This window comes from Coccinella septempunctata, chromosome 4 (genome assembly GCF_907165205.1).
Source record: "Coccinella septempunctata chromosome 4, icCocSept1.1, whole genome shotgun sequence".
Lineage (NCBI taxonomy): Eukaryota > Metazoa > Arthropoda > Insecta > Coleoptera > Coccinellidae > Coccinella > Coccinella septempunctata.
In genome coordinates, this window is record NC_058192.1 from 38,383,272 (window position 1) to 38,408,164 (window position 24,893).

The window sequence follows — 24,893 nt, forward strand, 5'->3', positions numbered from 1 at the left end:
GGGTTATTTTCCGGTCTGTGAGAACCGTGCGATCCCAGTAGAGCTTGTGATGTTCATTTTCCAATACAGCATCCGAATGGTAATTGTAATAAGGAACCTTTTTCGAAGTTAGAAGTTGGTGTTTTAGTGCCAATTCTTGGTGAAGAATCTTGGCAACAGCATCATGTCTATGAGGTGATACCAAATGAATAGCTCAGCGCCTAGGTGTTAATCGCTTTTACCCGATTCCTTGCTGTTAAGACCAGTTCTCATTATCCATCTCAATCTTCGGGTGAACTCTTCCGTTAATTCTTTCTTCATCTGGGTCTGATTGATTTTTCTTGCCTGTTTTATGCCTAGATACTTGTATGTGTCTCCTTCCTTTAATGCTTCAATTTCTGCACCTTCCTTGAGTTTGAACGTACCATCTTCTATTTTATTTATTTATTATTATTATTATTATTCATTCGTAGCACTGAATGTCCATTCCATGTATATATGATACCCATAAGGTTCAGCTTATTCAACAATAAATTTTGGTTAACCCTGTCAAATGCTTTCCGAAAATCAGTATTAATACAATCAACACTGCCGCCACCCTCCATAGCAGACGTAACACTATCAACAAACATCAACACAAAACCGTGCAGAATTACAATTATCAATGAACAGCACGTTCATCTGGGAAAGTTCCATAAAATCACAACACTCGGAGAAGCACTCGCCCACATTTCCAGGTTCAAAGAGCACAAATCTTTCATCAGCCCACCTACCTTCCGGGAGATTGTGATCTCCGCACAACAGGAATCGGGATGTTCATAGTAAAGTTCCTCCACAGCGCGCGCATGAGACTCGTATATCGTGTCAGGCGAGTTTGGTGGTATATAAGTTCCACCCAATATATACGATTTACCACATCAATTGATAGATACAAACAAGTGTTCCACTGTATATGTGTTATTCACAACAAGGCGAGGATTCAGGGAATCCCTTACCAACATGAGGACACCACCTCCTCTAGACATAAAGCTAGTAGATAAGCTTCTATCTTTCCGAAAAACTGGGTATCCAGGAAGAGCAACCTCATCATCAAAAAAGGATTCGCTTAGAGATGATTCGACGATAACAATAACATCATAATCCGAGGATATGGCAAGCTTGAAGTCAGTTAGTCGAGTACGAAAGCCTCCAACATTCTGAAAATAGATCTTCAAATCGGGTGTCCCAAGTTTTTTCGTTTCCCCGCCAGAACTATCTTAGGGAAACCGTTAATATATCCAATTGTGACGTTTTCACCATTAGCCTAACGCTTATCGATGTCCAATCGGAGATCATTCAGATACTTGCGCTGGGATTCAATATAATCACCATCAATCCGCACATTCTTAAACTTCACAGACTTACTAAGAGCAGGCTTCTTCCTAAGAACGACCCTGCAGACCGAAGTACCCGTCATGATGACCTTAAGTGGACGTTATGCTTCACCATCCTGAATAAAAGTGCTCACCCCAAACTTATCTCAGCCGAACTAAGTGGGACAAATTTACAGCTTACATAGAAGACAATCTGAATCCCAAAATGAGCATAAAGTAATCTGCAGAAATAAACGAAGCTGCTCATCATTTCACCACCATTATACAACAAGCCGCATGGTATGCAATTCGCCAGGAGGAACAATCTAATAAATATTTGAGTGCCCCACTACATATTCGGGAACTCATAACAGAGAAAAGAAGAGCTAGAGGAAAATGGCAGTGATCACGTAATCGATGTGACTAAAGCCCGTTTGTAACAGCCGAGAATTCTCTGGGGAATTCTCTACCAAATTTTGGTAAGAAAACGGCAGAGATTATTTTGTATGCAAGCGAACAGAGAATTCTACGGAAAGTGCGTATGTAACGGTATAGAATTCACGGCGCATGAAATCTCGAGTAAATTTTCTAGAGAATTCTCGGCTGTTGCAAACGGGCTTTACATGAGTACAGAATATTAACACGAAAACTATCTAGAACACTCAAAGAAGTTCAAAACTCGATGCTCGATACCTACATACAGAGCTCCTTGTAGAACAAATTTCACTCAGAAGATTATTTTTCATTTTGGCCCTAAATTCCACAATCTCCTGCCTAGAAACATTTTAAATGGAAAAATTTTGTTATCTTTCAAAGCGCAGTCGAAGAGGTACATTTCATTATACCGATGTGGAAGAGTCAAATGGAAACATAGGAGTTTCAGTGTTAAATTCGAATATCTCTAGTCTAGTGGAACAGTGGAAGAATCGAACTCTCAGAGAGATGCCATATCGAATAAACTTCTGGTCTAGTTCATATGCCATTATTGGAGGGTATGCGGAGCCAAAGCGCAACGATCTAGAGTTCACGTCTTAGAAAGTATCATACCTAACTACCAATTCGGCTTCAGGGAGAACGTGTCCACCATTCACCAAGCCCACAGAGTCCTGAATACTATTGCTAAAAACCTTGAAGAGAAATAATACTGCACGGCAGTATGCAGTGTGGCATGCAGGATTGAAACTCAAGATGCAGAACCACTTGAACCAACTGAACACATGGTAAAAAAATGGAGAATCAGAATAAACCACTCTTAATCAGCCCAATTGACAAACTGCCACAGCAATTGTCCCCCAGTCACAAAAGATGGAGTTACCATACCGGTTAAAACCGATGTGAAATACCTTGGCCTACATCTGGATCGTCGATTAACTTGGAAAAAACATATACAGTCTAAGAGAAAGCAACTGGATATAAAATTCAGAGAAACGTATTGGCTAATGGGAAGGAAGGAGCTATCTAACAAAACAGCATATTCTATACAAAATAATGTTAGAACCAATCTGGACCTATGGCCTGCAACTTTGGGGATGTGCAAAATCATCTAACATACACATAATACAAAGATTCCAATCGAAAACTTTAAGTTCAATAGTATATGCTCCATGGTATGTGAGCAATAAAACTCTACGCGAGGACCTTAAGATAACATACATCAAGAAAGGAATCTCACTACGAAAACCGAATAATAGGCCATGAAAATGACAAAATAGAAAACCTTTACTGTGATGGACCAACCCACCGAAGATTAAAAAAACTCTGGCTCGAAGATCTTCTACAACATCACTAATTGCTGACTGAGATTATAAGTGTCTATGCCAACGGGCATATCACTTTCAATATTAATGGAAACAACAATTCCGGAAAATTGTCGTTCCAATAACGTAGGTTAGTCATGAACTAATATAGGAGATCCCAGAGAAGTCGAAATATTCAAGTGCAACTGTAGACCGGTTTCGGGATCATTTTCTCTCGTCAGTAGAGTATAGCACGGAATCTTCCGAACGGAGGATGGTAGTCTTAAGCGATCTCGGAGCGCTGTTTTGAGATATTCTCATCACATACGCCACCTGTCACGCAAAGACACACTTTCCCTGCAGACTCCCATAACAGTTCATGGCTCCCAAGTTCAACTACTTCTCGCAGTAATCGAATGTGAAAACATTCATCAAGGACTGCAGGTGAGTTGAGCGTGTTCGTCCACTATGACCATATTCTGGTCCGGAAAATACAATACAAAATGAAAAAGAGTCCTTGATGAATGTTTTCACATTTGATGACTGCGGGAAGTAGTTGATCTTGGGAGCTATGAACTGTTATAGGAGTCTGCAGAGAAAGTGTGCAAAATCGAATTTGGTAATAGCTCATAAGTTAGGATGTGTTGCGGAATTCAGGTTGGTGAACTATTATATGTGAAACTATGCACTGAGACACTGACGCGACGATAATTTGAATGTAGTACTGCTGTGTATGTCCATAATTTATTCGTACAAATTGGAAGCATTATTGTATCAATTCTGAATGCCGATTAATATTCGCTGAATTTGATTAATATTTTCAATTTTTAATATTTCTTTTTTCCAAATGCTTTTCTAGGTAATATTTATATATTTCAGTTTTGTGATTAAAACTACAGAAATTATTGAAGCTCTTTTGTGACCAGATATCAAGCTGCGTCCGAGATCTACTGGGATGTCAATCATTCTTGAATGGACTATATATTAAATACTAGATGAAATAGTACTTGAATAAAACTATGTTATTCTTGTACTTCAACAGAGTTATTCTCATTGTAAATAATTGACAGTAATCGGACATACTCCATTACTACGTAACGGGATTCATTCATTTATAACTTCCCCCCCCCCACAACATAAATATTTATGAAATGACAAAATATCTACAGAAACACATATGGCGAAAACAATAAAAGTAACTATGATGGAAACCAACTGCATATACATACATAAAAGTTACAAACATAAATAAACTGCCTAATAATTTGACAGTTGTTGAAGCAAATGTGCGCCATTAGATTATTTCAACTCGAACGTTACTTACAACTTGCTACCTTATGTCAGTCGAATTGTTTATTTGTTTTATATATGAGAAATAAACATTCGGTAAAAGAACTTATTTTTTGATTCATACAGGACTCCTTATCAGTATTGAACACATGCATGGGTGACTTTTTGTAATATTTATATGATTTGTTAGAAAATCAGATGTTGCAGGTTTCATTGAAAATATATCAGTATCTCAGAGGTAAGTTGTGTTAAGTCCAAATCTAAATTTTTCGGTAGAGGTATTATTGAGTATTCATGAATTGTCAGACCAAACCGTGAATTGGCGGAGAATTGGGGTTTTATAGCGAATTCCATGGGTAGAATTGGTGCAGCATATTTGGATCTCACTACAATCATTCCAAAAGATCTAAACCTAATATCACCAATACAATTTGATATTATCGCAGATTCCATCAGTTGAACTGGTACCTACGCATTGAGTGCATATTATAAATTCCGTGCAACAATTTTAAAACATCATGATCTAGTGCAATACTAGTATACCAATGGAATTCGTTATCATCGTTCATTTATTGAACTTTTAAATTTTTGTTTGCATTTATTATTTTTCATGAGATAGACAAATACACAAGTACATTTCTGAAAATGTGACTTAAAACACCTTACCTCCAAGTAGACCGTGCAACAGTGGGGTCACTTGAAAAATCAAATGACTGAAAGAAAACGCGCTGTGGCCCGACATACATCTTCGATACTTGAATTGTCCCTTTTTCATAAGATTCGATCGACAGAATATTCAGGATGTTTTACTCGAAAATGAACTAATGGTGCGCATTCGCTTTAACGACCACTGTCAATTTTTGAATTTTTCGCCGCATTTCCGAATACTTGATAAGCATTCTAGAGAAAGAAAATAGAGTGTGGTCCAACGAAAACTTAACACCTCGATTTTCCGGCTTTAAAATGGAAAAGTGGAAAGTCGCTCGGACCCTTTTCCGCTTTTTGCATCCAAGTAACTGCAACCCTCTTACGGGGGTGAGCACAACCCCTTAAAAAAGGATGAGGGGGATACCTCATGTTGAAGATCTTATTGAGTACTATCTGATCCTGAAATTTCGCTTTAAAATTTCTATCGAAAAATCGATCTGTTGAGTTTTCGTTGGACCACCCTGTATATTATGAGTTCTATGGTCACTGGCCACGAATTCGCAGCCCCAACTCTAATGACAAAGCGTAGTAGGAACTAATTCCTCTGCTAGAGAGCGGTGCACATGAACCTTCGATAATCTATCACCCGTAATAATAGTTATTTTCCTATCAAGTGCGGAAAGTGATACTTGCCCGCACGAAACTGCCGTTGCCCGAACGATGCGAAGCAGAGTTCGGGTAAGCAGTTGAGTGCGGGCAAGACACTTTCCGCAAGAGTTAGGAACAATATTTTTTCTACAAGCGCTTGAAATATATAAATGTATCCATTTCACGAAACAGATCATATCTCATTTGATTAATTCATATATAATGACAGACGTAATTCTACATGTCATTACTATGGGTTTCTCATCGTTGACGTTCTGTGCATAGAAACATGATAGAATTTAATTTACTCTATAATATTTGCGTGCGGGAAAAACCCCTGCTAATCCATTCCCGCACGCAAATGCATGCGGGAAAGAAATAGCAGGCGTTTTTCCCGCACCCTTTGGGAAAGTGACTCTTTGCAACTTGGAATGCGTGCGGAAAAAAGGTTGAACGCGCACGCTTGTAGAAAAAATTATTTTCGCACTGCTATTGCATTTCTTCTGTTCCCTTGTTTCTCATGACAATCCCTATTGTTCGGAATGATATTTTCATAACCTTTATGTAGAATTAATTGTTTCTATTAAAGTTAACACAACATTTTTAGACAAAAAAAACTGCAAATTGGTTGTCAGAAAAGATGTCCAGAGATGGCCATGCAGTGGCAGTTCTAACTGGGGATTTGAGTGTGGAGCAAAGAATCAATGTTTTGGATCGTTTCAGAAATGGCCAAGAGAAGGTATTGATCACTACAAATGTTTTAGCCAGAGGTAAGTGATAGAATGGTAATTGTGTAGTGACCACTGTGGCTTATATCATACTCAAACTGCCTTGCATTCATATTAACCCTCTATTAAATGAGGATCAGGATGAATCAATGGGAATTAATTTTGTTTTAATCATTAACGGAGGTAATATATGAGATGGATAACTATAGTCAAATACTATTAGAACAACATTGAACAGACATGAAGAGATATTCAGATCGGTTCAGAATAGTCGCACATTTATTTATTTATTTAGAGAGAGCTCGCGCGTAGCTTCTCACGCCATTGCTGTTCAACTACTTTGAACCGATTCTGAATAGTTCTTAGTGCGAACCAAAACTTGCGTATGAATATTTGTTCAAATGGTACAGTGTGTTCCACATAAGCGGTTCACTGGACTTTGTGACTTATTTATTTGTCCAAATTAAAACGTGAACAATCAACGTTATAAGTATAATAAGTAAACTTCTATATTCGGCAAAATAAAAAAGTAAACAATCAAAGTTATAGTTTTTCTTTTTTTTTCAATATTTCCCTGCCTGTACCTCTAATCGTTTTTATATTCATTATGAAAGTAGATGATATAATTCTACACAACTTTTTTCTGAAGCAATTTCACATACTCTTAACCGTTCTCGGTGTTGTTAACGTGTTAACCGATTAATCTGACACTAATCAGGGGGGGTTTTCTTTATCTGACACTTTGAAGATGATAAAAATTCTTTTTTTTCCGAATATTTCCCTGCCTGTACCTCTAATCGTTTTTATATTCATTATGAAAGTTGTAGATGATATAATTCTACACAACTTTTTCCTGAAGCAATTTCACATACTCTTAACCGTTCTCGAGTTAGAGGGCGATAAGGGCTAGAAGCTTAACCACACATGCGAAAGGCCAAGGTCAATGTAGAATCCCAGTCTAATCTACATTCATCCAATTGTCAAAATGATAAGGTATTTCTATGATGACAATTTCGAAATTAGTCACGAAAATTTAGTGTTGTCTGTGACTGAACCTTAGAATGTACTATTTTCCAACGAGTGAATTTTCGCTTCAGCATGTATCGCTAAACCACATTAATCGCCATATATCTCAAAAACGTTTGAACGTAGGAAAAATTGCTTGGGACAAAATTTTTAGAAAATGTTATGCTCTACCACTTTTATAATGAATGCAAAAGAGATTTGAAGCCCGGAAAAGGAGATAATTAAAAAAAAAATGATTTTTGTGATCTTTATGGCCAATTTTTATCGTTTCGGCTTGCTAATACTGTCAGATTATATTTTTTCCGTTATTCTTGAATCATTAGCTTCAAACTAAGAAAAAACGCCACCGCGCTCGAGAATGTACACGTGACTTTTTTTTTTCAACTTTGGCGCCCTCCCACACATTTTCTACACGCTTAAATTGTCGGATTAAGAGAATATATACTTTTGAACATGTAATTAACCACATATATCTTAATCTGACACGCTCGAGTATGTACAATGATCGTTTTTTTTTTTTTACTATTCTGGCAAGCTGTCCTAGACAATTCCCCCTATATACAGGTATAATTTTTGGTAGAGGTACTCTACAGGGTCCAAGGTATGTCCCCTTATATTAATCTGACACGCTCGAGTAAATCCCGAATTTCCCTCTTCGGCTTCCCAACTAATATCCTCAGGGTAATTTTATACTGAAATAATTGAAACAAATGAAAAATTACGTTCATCTTAATATATAAAACTAAGTCGGCCATTTTGTGGGTTACACCATTTATAACTCAAGATTGGATGAACTGTTTGTTATGAAAGATGATTTTTTGGATTCTTCTACGGCCTGGTTAACATAAAATACATTAAAACTCTGAAAAATTTGATGAAATAAAAAAAAAAGGAAATATTTTTCCTTCTTGCGAATAGCGCCAGTAGGTGTCGCTACGGTTAATAGTGTTTCAATTAAAGTATTATATTTGAAATCAATTCGGTGAACTACATTTTCTAATGATATTATCGCATCTTAGTCCAAGTGTTATTACAGCTATCTTTCTACCGAACCCTACGGAAAATTTTATAACGAAAGGTTTTGAACAAATCCCCATTCTACTATTATCGCCATTAGATGGCGATGTAAACAATTACTGTGTATTTTGAGTTGCCGAAACGTCTTAGCCTTAGAATTCTAAGATCTTAGCGCAGAAGTAAAGTGCGTAATCGTAAAAGTTATGTCAAATTTCGTACACATAATAATTATTATGTTTATAATTTTAAAGTACTGAATTTAAACTAACGCGAACTGTGGTAGCCCGTGATTAGAAATTGAAATTGAACTCATAAATTCAATACTTTAAAATCATGAACATAGTTATGTGTACGAACTTTGAGTATTACGATTACGTCCATTGTGAATCGGCACTAAAGAAAAAGAAGAAAACATCTTAGCGTCATATATTGTGTTCTGTGAAGTGAACGTACTGGAACACTTGAAGAAGAAGAAGAATAAGTGAAAGTACCACAGATAAATACAGGATTATTTCTGTAACCTGTGAAAGCCTCATTAGTGTGACGTAGCGAATTGAAGCAGGTCAGTGGTGGGTTCCAAACGAAGTTGTTTTAGTGAGAGTTGCTAAGATATTTAAGGTTAGTAAACGAAATCTTATTATGAAGACCAATCGGGCGATATGAACATTATTTCATAGACAAAGACCTTATAACAATAGATAATACGAGAATAGTATGTCAATGTTCAACTACAGTCTTCAATTCGAATTTTCACCGTTGTCCTTTGTATGTTTATTATATTCATTTTGTATTTGCAAAACTGAAATGGTTCATACATACAGTGATCAGTGGTAATTCGTTATTTGAAACTATTCATCATCCATTTAATTCCATCGTTATTTTGATTTGTGTTATTCTCCAGTGTTATTTACAATGCCACGTGCCAGAAGATCTAATACATCTCAACGAAGCCGTAATGCTACTAGGCTTCGGAATATTTCGAGTCAATCGAAACTCAGATGGATATGAGACAGCTTCGAGCTAATCGTAATCGAACGAGAAGGAACCCAAATATAAATTTGAAAGGAATAGCTTTTCAATATGATAGTTCAATCGACTACACCTCTCACGATTCCGTTGTAATTGGCCCGATGGAAGTAGTATGCTGCTATTGCGATGCATTGAGGTTTGCTGTAGAAATTCCGAGATTGTGCTGTCTAAATGGCAAGGTGAAATTGTATTTATTGCCTCCTCCACCTGAACCATTGAATTCTCTCCTCCGTGGAGAAACATCCGAATCAAGACATTCCCTATCGAACACACAAAAATACAATGGGTGTTTCCAAATGACTTCATTTGGAGAAGATATTATTCAAGAACGTGGATTCAATCCAACATTCAAGGTAAGAATATAATGTTAACATTAATGATTTTAAATCACTTATTTCGTCTTCCCTTTCTGCTATTTAGATCCAAGGCCAGATTCACCATCGAATTGGATCATTACAACCAGTTGAAGATGCACAGCATAAATTCCTCCAAATTTACTTCATAGGCAATATGGACGATCAACTTGATCAACGTCAATCTATTAATGAAGATGTGAGAAGAATAATTATTCAAGATCTGCAGCAACTACTTCATGAACATCATGTATTGGTTCGATTGTTTAAAACTGCTTTGGAACGTATGCCAAGTGACGATCACAAAGTTGTGATTAGAGCAGATAAACGACCTGTTGAAGTACATGTACGCCAATTCAACGCCCCTATAATAGATGAAGTGGCAATTGTGATTGTAGGTGAAAACTTGGAAACGCGTGATGTTGTTCTTACGCGTCCCCATACTGGAGAATTGCAACGAATATATGAAACACACCGTTCATACGATGCTCTGCAATACCCGCTAATGTTTTGGGGAGGTGATGATGGATATCATTTCAACATCAAGATGATAAATCCATTCAATGGTGAGTGGCTATATTAAAATTTTAAATGTCTACTTAATACAAATTTGAATTATTTGATTTTAGGCCAGGAAGCCACCAAGAAAGTTAGCTCGATGAATTATTATGCATTTCGTTCAATGGTTCGCCAAAATGCTGATAATTATTTGCTGAGATTTCGTCGATTGTTGCAGCAGTATTGTTTAGACATGTATTGTAAAACTGAAACGGAGCGCCTCACTTATATCAGAATGAATCAATCTAAACTACGTTCAGAGGAATATATTCATTTACGAGATGCAATATCCACCGAATGTAGGTAGATTGTGAATTTTACCAGCAACTTATATTGGCAGCCCGCGTCATATGCATGAATATGCACAAGATGCAATGACATACGTTCGATATTATGGTCGTCCTGATTTGTTCATTACATCAACCTGCAATCCAAAATGGGAAGAAATCGCTCAACTGCTTCTTCCCGCATAAACATCAGTTGATCGGCATGAGATCACAGCACGAGTGGTCAAACAAAAAGTGAAGTCGCTAATGGATTATATTACAAAACATCATGTCTTTGGGGATACTCGATGCTGCATGTATTCAATTGAATGGCAAAAACGGGGCCTGCCACATGCACACATTCTCATCTGGTTAGTAGAAAGAATTCGACCAGAAGAGATAGATGACGTTATATGTGCCGAGATTCCTGATCATGTGAATGATCCTGAACTGCATCATATTGTAGTTACTAACATGATTCATGGACCATGTGGCATCATCAATCCCCAATCACCATGCATGGGTAATGGAAAATGTTCAAAGCGTTATCCAAGAGATTTCACTTCGGACTCTATCACTGGTAACGATGGTTATCCACTGTATCGCCGTCTATCACCTGAAGGTAACGGCAGAACCACCATGAGGAGATTTAATGGAAATGATGTTATAGTCGATAATACTTGGATTGTTCCTTATTCACCACTTCTTTCGAAAACATTCGAGGCCCATTGCAATGTGGAGTACTGCAATTCAGTGAAGTCAATCAAATATATCTGTAAATATGTTACAAAAGGCAGTGATATGGCGGTTTTTGGTGTACGAAATCCCAATGATGAGATCACGCAGTATCAAATTGGAAAATGGACAAAGAGTGTATTTCAATTCTACAAATATGGTTCAACGAGCTGAAACACCTCCAGCAACAACATTGACCAGTTTTTTTTCCATATGCCAAAGTGATCCATTTGCACGAACTTTACTTTACTCTGAGATGCCACGCTATTATACTTGGAATGCTTCTTCAAAGACATTTCAACGTCGAAGACAAGGTAATGTGGTCCCCAACCATCCAGATATGCGTTCAACTGATGCTCGCATTTACACAGTTCATCCGAAAAATGACGAATGTTTCTACTTGCGATTATTGCTGGTGAACGTCCGTGGGCCGAAATCTTTCGACTCTCTTCGAACTGTCGATGGTGTTGTGTATCCAACATTTCGTGCTGCATGTAAAGAGCGCAATCTGCTTGAAAGCGATACTCATTGGGATATAACAATCGCTGAAGCAATTGTTTCTGCATCTGCAAGCCAGACTCGCACATTATTTGCCATCATTATTTCGGCATGCTTTCCATCGAATTCATGTGAACTGTGGAATAAGTACAAAGATAAAGATGACATGTCAGAAGACATATTACATCGTATTCGTGTCACATCAGGCAATCCTAATCTAGAGGTGAAAACGAAAATCCATAAACAGGCTTTTATTTTGATAGAAGACCTGTGTTATCTCATGTCTGGCAGTTTGCTGGTTAAGTTAGGAATGCCACCGCCTCATCGTGGAACTAATGATGTTTTCAATAGAGAATTGGAAGGCGAACGAGAGTATGATCGAGATGCCTTAAACCAATTAGTACAAACAAATGTACCACTATTGAATTCCCAACAAAAGGGAGTTCATGATAGGATAATGAAGACAATTGAAGAAGTGAATGCGGGCTTATTTTTCCTTGATGCCGCCAGTGGAACTGGTAAAAGTTTACTAATCTCAATAATTTTAGCCTCTATTCGTGCAAAATCAGAAATTGCAGTAGCAGTCGCTTTTTCTGGGATAGCAGCCACGTTGCTAGAGGGATGCAGAACAGCTCATTGTGCGTTTAAGTTACCGTTAAACCTGCAGACAGTTGAGTACCCAAGATGCAATATTGCAATGCACTCAGCAGTGGCAAAGGTTCTGAGTGCAAGTAAAATAATTATCTGGGATGAATGGCACATTAACGAGCATTGGAAGCACTCGATCGGACCATGAAAGTCTTGCGCAATGATTCAAGATGTTTTGGGGGCGCATTGATTCTATTGTCTGGTGACTTCCGACAAACATTACCGGTCATTCCAAAATCCACGGCTGCCTATGAAATTCATGCTTGCCTAAAATCATCAACTTTGTGGCGCTATGTGCAAAAACTACAATTAACTACAAACAATTGCTGGATATAGGTAATGGCCGTGTTCCGGTCGATCAATCAAAAGGTTTGATATCATTTTCTCCAAATTTCTGTACTTTTGTTTCAACCAAGGATGAGCTCATAAGCAAAGTATTTCCGAGCCATTCTTGCGGCATAGAACAAAGATGTGGATCAGTTAGATTTGATCATTCAAAGTGAAATTATTGGTCCACTGCTTTATTTCAAATCTATAGATAGTGCAACAAACGAGAATGAAACTACAAATTATCCTACTGAGTTTTTGAACTCATTGGATTTGCCACCACCCAATTTACGACTGAAGGTGGGATCAGTTGTCATTATGTTGAGAAATCTTAACCAGCCGAAATTATGTAACGGAACACGTTTGGCGGTTAAACACCTCAAAAGTAACGTGATTCATTGCACGATACTCAAAGGAAAGTATAAAGGTGAGGAAGTTTTTATTTTCAGAATTCCGATGATTCCAACAGATATGCCATTTGAGTTTAAGAGAATTCAATTTCCCATTCGTCTTGCGTTTGCTATGACAATTAACAAATCGCAAGGCCAGTCCTTGGGTGTGTGTGGCTTGAATCTAGAAAATAGTTGTTTTTCTCATGGCCAGTTGTATGTTGCGTGTTCACGAGTCGGCAAACCTTCTGCCCTATTTATTCTCGCACCCTGGAAAAAAACTAAAAATGTGGTTCATCACAAGGTACTACAATGAAGGAATTGTAAATATTCAAAACAAAAATTTTTAATATGTACAACAATTCGGTACCTTCCTCTTGAGTAAAGAGAATTCTTTTAATGTAAATAACAATGTTCATACCTATTTCAATGTAATTAAATTTTTTGTATATTTTGTACTTTAATTGCACCTAATATATCTCCTGCTTAAAAAAACACCAATGGTTAGTACAACTTTATATATCTCTAAGGCGAAACAAATAAAGAGACCCTACTTGTACATATATTTAAAAAGAAGATTCCTGAGGTCAGAAGACACACTTTTCCCTTTGTCATTTTTTCCAAATCGGATCGATTGAAAAGATACAGGCTTTTGAAAATCCATAAAAAATGTAATTTTCACATCTCACAAACGATCTTATCGAATGGAATTATTTTCAGGATATAGGCTTTCATTGATGTGACGAACACAACATTCCACCCAAATTCAGTTTCCTCATTATGACCATTAAACACCAGAAATTCTAAGAACCGAACTCTTGAAAGTGAGTTGAGCGTTCCCTAATGAATATTTGATCATTTTAGAAAATGAGTATACTCGTACCTCATATTTTCTCGTATTATGCGCCGTTCTCTGTGTAATTTAATTTTTGAAAAAAAAAATATTTATGAAATACGAAAAATTAGGTGCCTTGGCTGAATGCAATACTGGATGTGTAGAGTCATAGATTTAGCTGGCTATTCTGAAGGAAATTTTGTTTTTCCAGGAGTTGCATATCTCGTTATGGAAACTTAAAATGGCTATATCTTTTTATCTGGGCGAATTGGGAAAAAGGTTAAGGGAAAAGTCACTACTGTAAAGTTGTCTAGGTTAATCAAATTGTCTTTTTTCCAGAACGTCTAATTTATTTACACAACTACACTTATTTATGTACAAGAACTTACTCTCAAGAACTCACTAATATACTTCCTCCACTTCGGAAGTCGCTGTTGACTAGGCTATTGAGAACACTAACAGTCCCTCGAGCTCACCTCGCGTCTTTTATATCGATACGCCCCTATTGGAGAATATTCTCGCAGCACCTAGAGCGCCATACGCGATGTGTCCGAGCAGCGATTGGGGCGTATTCAGGGTATTCGGAATTAACAAAACGTTCCTGTTCGTTAGTTTTCAACAACAATAATAATAATGAACGACGATGTAGTAGAGATCGACTAACTTGATATAGAGCAGTATAGATAATGGGAGGCAATATCGTGTTTTGTAGTCAATAATGGTTATAATTCACATTATATTTATTGAATCATGGCTAAGCTTTCGGAAAATTTCTTTTCCATCATGAAGGCTGCTAGAATTATAGGAAAAAATAAACGTTATAATCAACGCGAGCAATTGTTTAACAACTTAAATCAATATAAGTGTTAAGTCGTCTTACAATAAAAATTCCGATATATCTGAACTTGTCTCTTTTTCCAGTTACTTCACATTGACAGCAACTTCAAAAACTATTGCCATCTAGAGACCTACTATTATTCTTCAAATTTCCAAAATAGGGTGTGAAAATTATATAAATCCAACAAAACATAACATTTCTCCCCGCCATGGCAGAAGTATTAGCTTTGTTCAATATCTTCGATATCTACATCTACAATCTACATAACTTGGCAACAGGTCGTTTATAAGAACCATTCGCTGTTTTCACTCGAACGACTCTAATTTTTCCGTCGGGGCCCGGAAAAATCTTCTCAATTAATCCGAGTTTCCAGGATTTTTTAGGAGCGGTATCATCTATAATTATAACTATACTTCATTCAAATTTATTTTAGCAGTCGGTTGGCCATGAAATAATTTTCTCAAGTTTTTGTAACTAGAACGAAGTCAGGTTGGCACTCATGATATGTCATAACGTGTTGCCACAACTAATATCAAAATTCAAAAATGCCGAAAGTGATTGAAAAAACAGACAGGGTTTGAGGAACTGCTATTTAGAATTCAGGTCCGCTCATTCAAATAGTTATACCCTGATATTCTAAAATCCACAGTACGTCAGACGGTAGCGAACATATTCAAAGTAAGAGAATTCATATAATTGTAACGTTTTCTTCGCTTGATTAAAACGTCCAACTTATTTAAATTATTTATTTACACTTAAGCTGTATTCGGGTTCGGCTTTCGGACAGTCCGAGAATGGTTCTAGAACTGCGCAGAGGATTTTATACAAGGGCGCAACAGTTTTGCGCAGTTTTAAAACAATTCTCGGACCGTCCAAAAGCCGAACCCGAATACAGCCTTAATACACATATAACTCACAAACTAACTATTACGCTACTATTTATTTCCACTCTTGTTTATTTCCACTAGTCGCTTGCACTGTAACTGTACTTGTACTTGCCTACCTGTTCCTCTGCTGGGCTTATATAGGCGCCGGAAACATTCAGGTACCTTCGCGGTTATTCTGGAAGCTTTCGACCGCTCTGGTTCTCGAAAGGTCCGACCGCAAGGGCCGGACTGGTAACACTGTCCCCTCCTTAAGCCTGTTCTGTCCCAGAACAGATTTAGTGAATTCCACCGAGGACCGTGGCGAAACCTGCACTCATCACCATTCCTACAGTAGCCATTCTGATGGAAGTAGCACTCCACAGTTTTTCCAGGCTCCCTGGCCTGCTTTGGGTTGAAACTGCACACCAGGATCCGTATACCAGTCCCCTGAAATACCACCTCCAGCATGCTTCGCACAACTCGCCAATTTAGCTGGTCCAATCCACAACCGAGCTTGGGAACAGCTAATTTCCTAACCCCAAAGCGTTGAAGGTCTTCTTTCAAGCTATGCAGTGCCGTCCATAGATTCTGATAGGTTGGCCTCTGATAGGAATGTTGCTTTGTGACTAGGTAATAAATGAACCGGCCTTCAATTTCAAAACTTTTCCGATTCTTGGCTGCTGTCGCAATAGTTGTTCCTGACGTCCAAATTTATTTCTGAATACTCTTGCTATTCCTTTGCTCATACGAAGGTCCTCCGCTACGCAATGAGCGAGAGAGTATTCCTCAGACACGGTAAAGAGATCTTGATGTACTTCCTGTGTAACACCGAACCGTGCAACGCGTGTCTCACCATAACAATCCATAAACTTAATCGCTGCTACCTTGCATCGGGGCTTCCACAAGACGTACTTCTTCTTTGTTCTGCGCGTACGGGGCTAATCGGTTGAAATGGACAACCTTTGGTTTTCCTCTGGGGAGCTTCCTTATCCGGTAAACTACATCATTTATCCTCTTTATTACTTCATACGGTCCCTCCCACTGCCTCTGCAGCTTTGGTGAAAAACCTTTCCTCCTTTGTGGATTATGTAGCCACACCAGATCTCCAGCGGTGAATCCACCTTCAATAGCCTTGATGTCGTAGCGCATTTTCATTCGGTCACTTGCTTGCTGCATTTGATTGCGTACCTTGTCATGAATGTAATCCAGCTTGTTCCTTAATTTACTAACGTAGTCCTCCCCAGCTACGTCTTCTCCAGGCTTACATCCAAACCCTAAGTCGCAAGGCAGCCTTATTTCTCGGCCGAACATTATACTGGATGGAGTTTCCTTGGTAGATTCTTGAACCGAAGATCTATATGCCATGGTGAACAGATGTAAATATTCATCCCAATCCCGCTGGTGATCAGAAACTACTTTGGCTAGATGTTTTCCCACGGTCCGATTCATTCGTTCGACCATGCCGTCTGATTGTGGATGAAGAGGTGTAGTCCTTGTTTTGTGAATTCCCAATTTGCTGCATTCTTCTTGGAATAACTTCGATTCAAAATTTCGGCCTTGATCACAATGCAGCTCCAGAGGTATTCCAAATCTGCAGAAGAATTCTCTGACCAATTTATCAGCTACCGTACTTGCCTCTTGATTAGGAATACCGTAGGCTTCCACCCATTTCGTGAAATAGTCCATCGCTACCAAAATGTACTTGTTTCCATGGTCTGTTTCGGGAAAGGGACCGGCGATGTCGATAGCTACTCGTTCCATGGGAGATCCGACGTTATATTGCTTCATTGGTGCTTTTCCTCTACCATAAGGTCCGTTAGCAGCAGCGCAAACCTTGCATCTTCTACACCAATCTTTAACGTCCCTCTTACAATTTGGCCAATAAAATCGCTGCCTGACTTTTTCCAACGTCTTGGTTATCCCGAAATGTCCACCTGAAGTTCCATTATGTAGTCTGGTCAGAATGTCTGTCACACGGCTCTTTGGCACAGTCAACTGAAGTCTCTGCTCAGTTCCATCTTCATTTTCCCAGCAACGTTTCAGAAGACCTCCATCAATCTTCAATGTTTCCCATTGTGCCCAATACGACTTTACATTCTGGCTCAGTCTGGATACCTCTTCCCAAGTAGGTCGTCTACCGCTCTTCTTCCAACTCAGGATTACTTTCAAGTCGTTATCTTCCTCTTGTGCTCTTTGAATTTCTTCAGGTAGCCAGTCGTCTTCGATTACGGTGGTTCGCCTTAAATCGATCTTTTCTTCCAGGCGCGAACAATGGCTGGAATGCTGGGGACACTCAATGGTTTTGGTCGAACCATTGTCTACCACAGCGACTCCTTTTATTTTCCCAGCTGTTGCCCTTTCAAATTCTGGGAGATTTTGCTTGAAATGCCTCCTTTTGTTGCAGTTCCGGCACACAGCATCCTTTTTCCTAGCAAGCAATATTCTGCGGACTTTTTCTCTGACAATCTCCTCAACAGATCGATCTGTTTCTTGCTCTTGTCTTACACGAAGGTGACCTCTATGCGACGCTTGCTTCGCTGCCTCAATTTCCAAAGCCTGGGCTAAGGCATCATCAATGGTTCTAGGGCGTGCTAGTCTCAAAGCTTGTTGTATTTCACTATCCTTTATCCCATCCACGAATGTCTGGATTGATAGCTGTTCCAGGAAGCTATCTGGAGCAGATGGATAAGCCAGCCTGACTAATCTCGCCACATCAGCTTTATTTGTGCATGGTATACTTGTTGTAGATGAGCATCACCATATCTCATCTGAAGTTTCGATGTAAGAACTTCGTAACAGGCTTGTTGACTCTACGGAATCGTTTGCAGAATGTTGAGTGCCTCTCCTCGTAGAGCTATTATTAATGCCGTGGCTTTTTCGTTATCGTTCCAATTGTTTGCCAGCGCAGCAGCTTCAAACTGTTTTTGGTAAGTTGACCAGGGTATTTTTCCATCAAAAGTTGGAGGCTTGATCTTCATTCTACTACCTTCGCCGTCATTTTCCGCTTTCGCTGTGCTGTAGGGTGTTGAAGCCAGAATATCTGTTCTGTTTGACATTCTTTTCAAGGAATCTATCAATTTGGAATGATGTTCAATTATTCCTGCCATTTCTTCCAATTTTCCATTAACGTCGTCATAAACTTTGTCAAACTTTTCGTCAACTCTTTCATAAACTTTGTCAAACTTTTCATGAACACTTTCATAAACTTCGTAAAATTTTTCGTTCACTATATCAAACTTCTCGTCTACTTTTTCAAATTTTTCATTTATGGTTTCCAGTTTCTTATCCAATTTATCTGTAAGTTGACTCACCACATCATTACAATTTTCCTTAATCTGGTCCATTTTCTCATTCAATTTTCGAGAATTTTCTTCCATTTGTTCATTCAACTTACAAGAGTTCTCGTCCATTTTCTCATTCATTTTACAAGAGTTCTCGTCCATTTTCTCATTCAATTTTCGAGAATCTTACTCAAAAAGTCCATTACCGCTTGAGTCTCCATCGCGTTCTGTAGTCTTGTGGTCACTGGCATGAACTCCAAATATCCAAAATTATTTATTTAATTTGAGCGATGTTGAACCGCACACTTGACACCAATGTAACGTTTTCTTCGCTTGATTAAAACGTCCAACTTATTAAAATTATTTATTTACACTTAATACACATATAACTCACAAACTAACTATTACACTACTATTTATTTCCACCCTTGTTTATTTCCACTAGTCGCTTGCACTGTAACTGTACTTGTACTTGCCTACCTGTTCCTCCGCTGGGCTTATATAGGCGCCGGAAACATTCAGGTACCTTCGCGGTTATTCTGGAAGCTTTCGACCGCTCTGGTTCTCGAAAGGTCCGACCGCAAGGGCCGGACTGGTAACATAATGTTTCATCTGAATCTAAACGACTTATATTTCAGCTGAATATTTTCACAATTAGAAAGATTGTGAATGAAGAGGATGACAAAGAATTTCCTTCCATTGGGAGACCCAAAAAAGTGGTGGCATTTGAGAATTTTATGTTTGAGTGAATTAATGCGAAAAGTTTACGACAGGATTTTCGATAAATCTCATCGGAGAATAAGTTCCCCAAAATGGATTTTTCTATTTTTCATTTGACTTGTCCTATACAATGTAAATGTTGTAAGGTACTAATAAATACCTAATTATTATTATTACATCAATGTATTAAGATGAATAGCCACAAATACGCGCAAGTTGCCCTGTTACTTGTTTATTCATGTGAAATTTTTGTTCAACGGTGAAGTTGCATATTAACTTGAAACTTCCTTCAAATCCTTTTACTTATATTGATGCAAGATGATTTTTGTTGAAGAATTTAACATTCTTGTAATTATCTGTTAATTCCTTCGGGAGATACCCATTCCCAACCACTGCATATCATATGCATTTCATCTTCGGGTTAATATTTTTGAAATCTACAAATGATGTAAGCCAAAGAAGATAACGAACATTAACTCTCCTCAAGCTAGTGCATATTATGATATTATACTGAACTCTTGTATTTTCCATGCAAATAACTGGATTGGGTATGCCTTCAAACAGTTTGTATAAACTTCAGTTATGTTCGTCACATATTTTCCGAAGAGATTCGACATTGTGATAAAATACGTAATAACAGAAACTTTTACGTAGAACGGGCAACATAGCGTTGATTTAAAACCCCAAAAATGTTCTGACAAGCTTCATAACCCCACATTTTCGTACTATACAGAGTGAAATGTGTCAAATTTCCATGGCCAACCGACTGCTAAAATAAAATTGAATGAAGTATACATCCTGTAGCTTTATAGGTATGCCGTCGTCCCTCCACTTCGTTCTTTTCGTCAAAGTCGGTAGATATTCTCTAGTCCATCTTTTCCAGAACGAGTTTCTTAATTCTTGAGCTCCTCTCCATTGTCCCCCTAAATTTCCATTTTCAGATTCGAAAGCCGTCGAATAATTTGTAGCATCCAAGGCATCAGGATCAACATTTACTTTCGTGATTGGTCTGGAGTTCAAAATAATTTCGCATTTTGCAAATAAGGTGAGGAGTAGCTCGTCCTTCGAAATATTGAGAATAACTTGAAATGTAGTTTTCATTGAACGCACTAGTCTCGTATGCACCGCCCATATGAGGAGAAGCAGGTGGAATGAATTTCCAATAACAATAACAATAACTTTTATTAGCATCAATAATTTACATGCTTCGTCAATTTGGAAGTTAAACATTCAATATTTTAAGAATTCATCGAAACTGTAGATTGTCTCTTTCAAGAGAAATTCTTTGAGAGATTTCTTGAACTTTTTTCCATTCATTTGTTTTATGGCATCGGGAAGCCCATTGTACATTTTAGGACCCCAGTAGTCTACTCCCTGCTGTGCATACTTTCGTTCATGGTATGGGATGGTAAGTTTGTTTCTGCATCGTGTATTGAAGTCGTGGAATGAGCTATTAGTTGGAAAGCTGTCTATTCCATTCCATTCCATTGCTGTATCCCGTTACCGGGAATAAATCTACAAAAAGAAGAAATATAATAAATTGCGAACAGACTTGTAATTTCTTAGGGCTAGTTGCGACTGTGTGCCCTCCTGTGACTAAAGAGACCCAACCGTGACCTGCAGATCCTTCCACACTCAGGGCATGGATAGTCACCAACCAGATCTGGCCGCCTCTGTATCCTTCTCGACTCTCCATTGTAACTGTGTACCAAAGACCTCCACCGTGACCTGTCCAACGCTAGTTGTTCCCAGTTATGATTGGCATTAATTGATTTTAGGGATTGATGTAGTGTATCCTTAAACCGCTTATACTGGCCTCCTGGTTTCCGGGCTCCCTCAGTGAATTCGCCATATAGGGCTATTTTGGGGAGTCTTGTGTCTTGCATCCTCAGAATGTGGCCGCTTCATCTGAGTCGGGCTCTTGTTACTTGAGTCTCAATTGTTGTACAGCTCGCCCGTTGCAAGACTTCTGCATTCGAAACTCTGTGGAACCATCTGATGTGCATTATTTGTCTTAGATGACGTTGTTGCGTTTGTTCAAGCTGTTTAATATGTCGCCTGTAGGGCGTCCAGCTTTCGCTTCCGTAAAGAAGCGTTGGGAGGACCACTGCTTTGTAAACAGCTGTCTTGGTCTTCAGATTGAGGTCGTGATTTTGAAACACTCTGTCCTTGAGCTTCCAGAATGCCCGTGATGCCGAATTGATACGGTTTTGTATTTCCGTGTCTAGATTAGCCCTAGTATTTATGAAGCTTCCCAAGTATTTGAATTGCTCGACCTGTTCTAGAGTTTCATTCTCCAGGCTGATATCTGTTTGAAGGATTTTGGTCTTGTCGATATTGAGTCTAAGGCCTAAAGCTTCGTATATATGTTTATAGGTGTCCATCATTATCTGTAGATCCTCTGAGCTGCTAGCGATGAGTGAACAGTCGTCTGCATATTGAAGTTCCGTTATGAACTTGGTACGGGTTTTTGCACCCTTCAGGTTAAACAGGACTCCATCAAATCTGAATCTTATCCCAACACCTCTTACGGGCATACTCATGTCTGCAATTATCGATACAGCTATGGTGAAAATATTGAACAGTATAGGCGCAGCCTTGTTTTATTCCGGAGTTGGTTGAGAAATGGTCGGTTGTGGAGCCATTATGCTGTATTCTAGCGGTGTTGTTGGTATAAAGGCTTTTACACACTGCTAGGAATTTTTCGGGTACTCCAAGACGTTCCATGATTTTCCAAAGTGCTCTCCGATTCACCGAGTCGAATGCCTTACTTAAATCGATGAAGGCTGTATAAATCCTTGATTGTTGTTCACGGGCCTTCTCTTGTAGCTGTCGCAGTGTAAAAATTAGGTCCACCGTACATCGATTTGGTCGAAAGCCGCACTGGGTTCAGGTAATAGCTTTTCTAAGAGTGGAACCAGACGATTAGCCATAATCTTCGAGAAAATTTTACCGGCTACACTAAGCAACGATATGCCCCTGTAATTGTTGCAATTCGACGTATCGCCTTTGTTCTTATAGAGGTTGATAACTAAAGCGTCTCTGAAGTCTTGTGGCACATCTCCCTGTTCCCAGATCTTGCGGAATAGTGTTAGGAGACTATTGACAATGTCTTCATCCAAGGCTTTGAATATCTCCGCTGGAATGCTGTCTAGACCAGGTGACTTATCATTTTTCATATTTTTAATCGCACTTATGATTTCCGACATTGAGATTTCGTCATCAAGCGATGTCATCGGACTATACGCGGGGAGCAGGTCTAAAATGGATAAATCCGAGTCGTTATTTTGATTCAAGACCTGTGAATAATGCTCCTTCCATCTTTCGAGAATTTTTCTATCATCAGTTAGAATAGCTCCATTAGCATCTCTTATAGGAAAGCTAGCTTTTCTGCTTGGACCGTAAACAGTTTTAATGGCTTCAAAAAAACGCCTGTAGTCATGGTTATCGGCGTAAGCTTGTATTTCCCTCGCTTTTTCTTTCCACCAGCTATCCTTGATTTTTCTTATTTCTTGATGGACCTCGCGTTTTATGTTTATAAAACTTTTTTGGGCAGCAACATCGCCAGGCTTGTTAATTGCGGTTTTCATTGCTTTGTGTTTTGCGTCCAAAAGGGGTGCGATATGAGTTTCGCTGTCGGCAAACCAGTCTGGGGATTTTCGGGAGCGTTTTGTGCCCAGTATTTCTTTCGCTGTATTTGTAAGAGATGACTTGAAGCGAAGCCAATGAGTCTCCATGTCGTCGTTATAATCCGATGGTGTTAGGCTTTCTTTGACGGCAGCTGTGAATCTTTCCTTTGTAGAAGGGTTTTGTAGTTTGGAGATTTGAAGGCACTCCAGATCTGCTCTGGGTTTAGTGACCAACACCTTTTTCAGATCTTTTCTTCTCACGATCACATAGTCGAGGGTATGCCAATGCCCTGAGCGCGGGTGGCGCCAGGTCCCCCTTGAATTGGGTAATAAAATAGGTGTTCGTTATACACAGATTGTGTTCTGCACAAAGAGCCAGCAGACGTTCTCCATTCGAATTAATGCTGTCTGTGCCGTGTTTCCCTATTATTCCTGGCCATACTTCTGAGTCTTGACATCTGCCCACTCTGGCATTGAAGTCTGCAAGGAGAATAATTCGTTCCCGTTTTGGGATTTTACTTAATGTAGCAACGAGTGATTCATAGAAAGTGTCCTTTAAGTTGTCAGAGGAGTTCAAAGTGGGTGCGTATACTGCAATGATGTTCACAAACGTGTTATTCGCTGCAGGAAAACGTAGGGTCATTAAACGTTCTGAGATACCAACTGGATTTTCGGTAAGTTTGGCGGCCAGGTCGTTTCTAATGGCAAAGCCTACGCCATGTTGTCGGATTTCGCCTTCCGGCAAGCCTTTCCAGAAAAAAGTATACGCTTGTTCTACCAAGCTACCTTCGTCCGAAAAGCGTGTCTCGCTTAAGGCAACTATTTCAATGGATGTTCGTTGCAGTTCCTTATCGATTAGGGCAGTACGTCTCTCTGGTCGGCCGGCCTTGGGGTTGTCTAGCAAGGTTCTGACGTTCCATGCTGCAAAAGCTATGTGCTTTTCATTGGTGTTTGTTCGATGATTCACTCGCTCAGGCACCCTCTCCCGGAGATCCGAATGGGAGGGTATTTTACCTCCGGATACAAATTTTGTCCTGTTCGACTGATCCATCTTTTTGTAGGAGCTGCGTTAGAAGGTGTTTAAAAGCTGCACTGGTAACGCTGTCAGTGCAACTTTGGTTGCGGCTTCGAATAGATTATCTTGTGGCACAGGTATCCTGAGACGACAAGGTCTGAGACGTAACTTGAGCAACGAATAGAGCCATTTCCTGCTCAAGCCAATGTTTAGGCTAGGTAATTGTGGGAAACAGAGTTATACCGCTCATGTTCGGTCGCCAGAGCCTCGTTGGTAAGAACAGGGTGCACCGCGAGTAGGTGAGGTTGGCATTTGAGAGGAGAGGCTATAATACGCATCCTTCCCCCTTACACCCCAAAGCTGTCTAAGTTCTTATGGACATATGTGGAACATTCCAATATGTATAGGGCTGGTATGGTAAGTATTTTTAGTTCCCTAAACGCCTCTCTACAACTGTCCCTCTGTTTCAAACCCATTATTGC

The 24,893-nt window shown here is 39.0% G+C and overlaps 2 protein-coding genes across 2 annotated transcripts in view; both read left to right on the forward strand.

Annotated features, from left to right (window-relative positions):
- The window catches only part of LOC123312503, a 416,804-nt gene that overhangs the window by 365,135 nt on the left and 26,776 nt on the right, over window positions 1-24,893 (forward strand). The gene's annotated exons all lie outside the window — the stretch shown is intronic.
- LOC123312499 (DEAD-box helicase Dbp80) overlaps window positions 1-24,893 on the forward strand; it is a 72,864-nt gene that overhangs the window by 35,560 nt on the left and 12,411 nt on the right. The window contains exon 7 of the mRNA XM_044896955.1: window positions 6,261-6,423. Coding sequence (XP_044752890.1) covers window positions 6,261-6,423 — 163 coding nt within the window. The remainder of the gene's footprint in view (window positions 1-6,260; window positions 6,424-24,893) is intronic.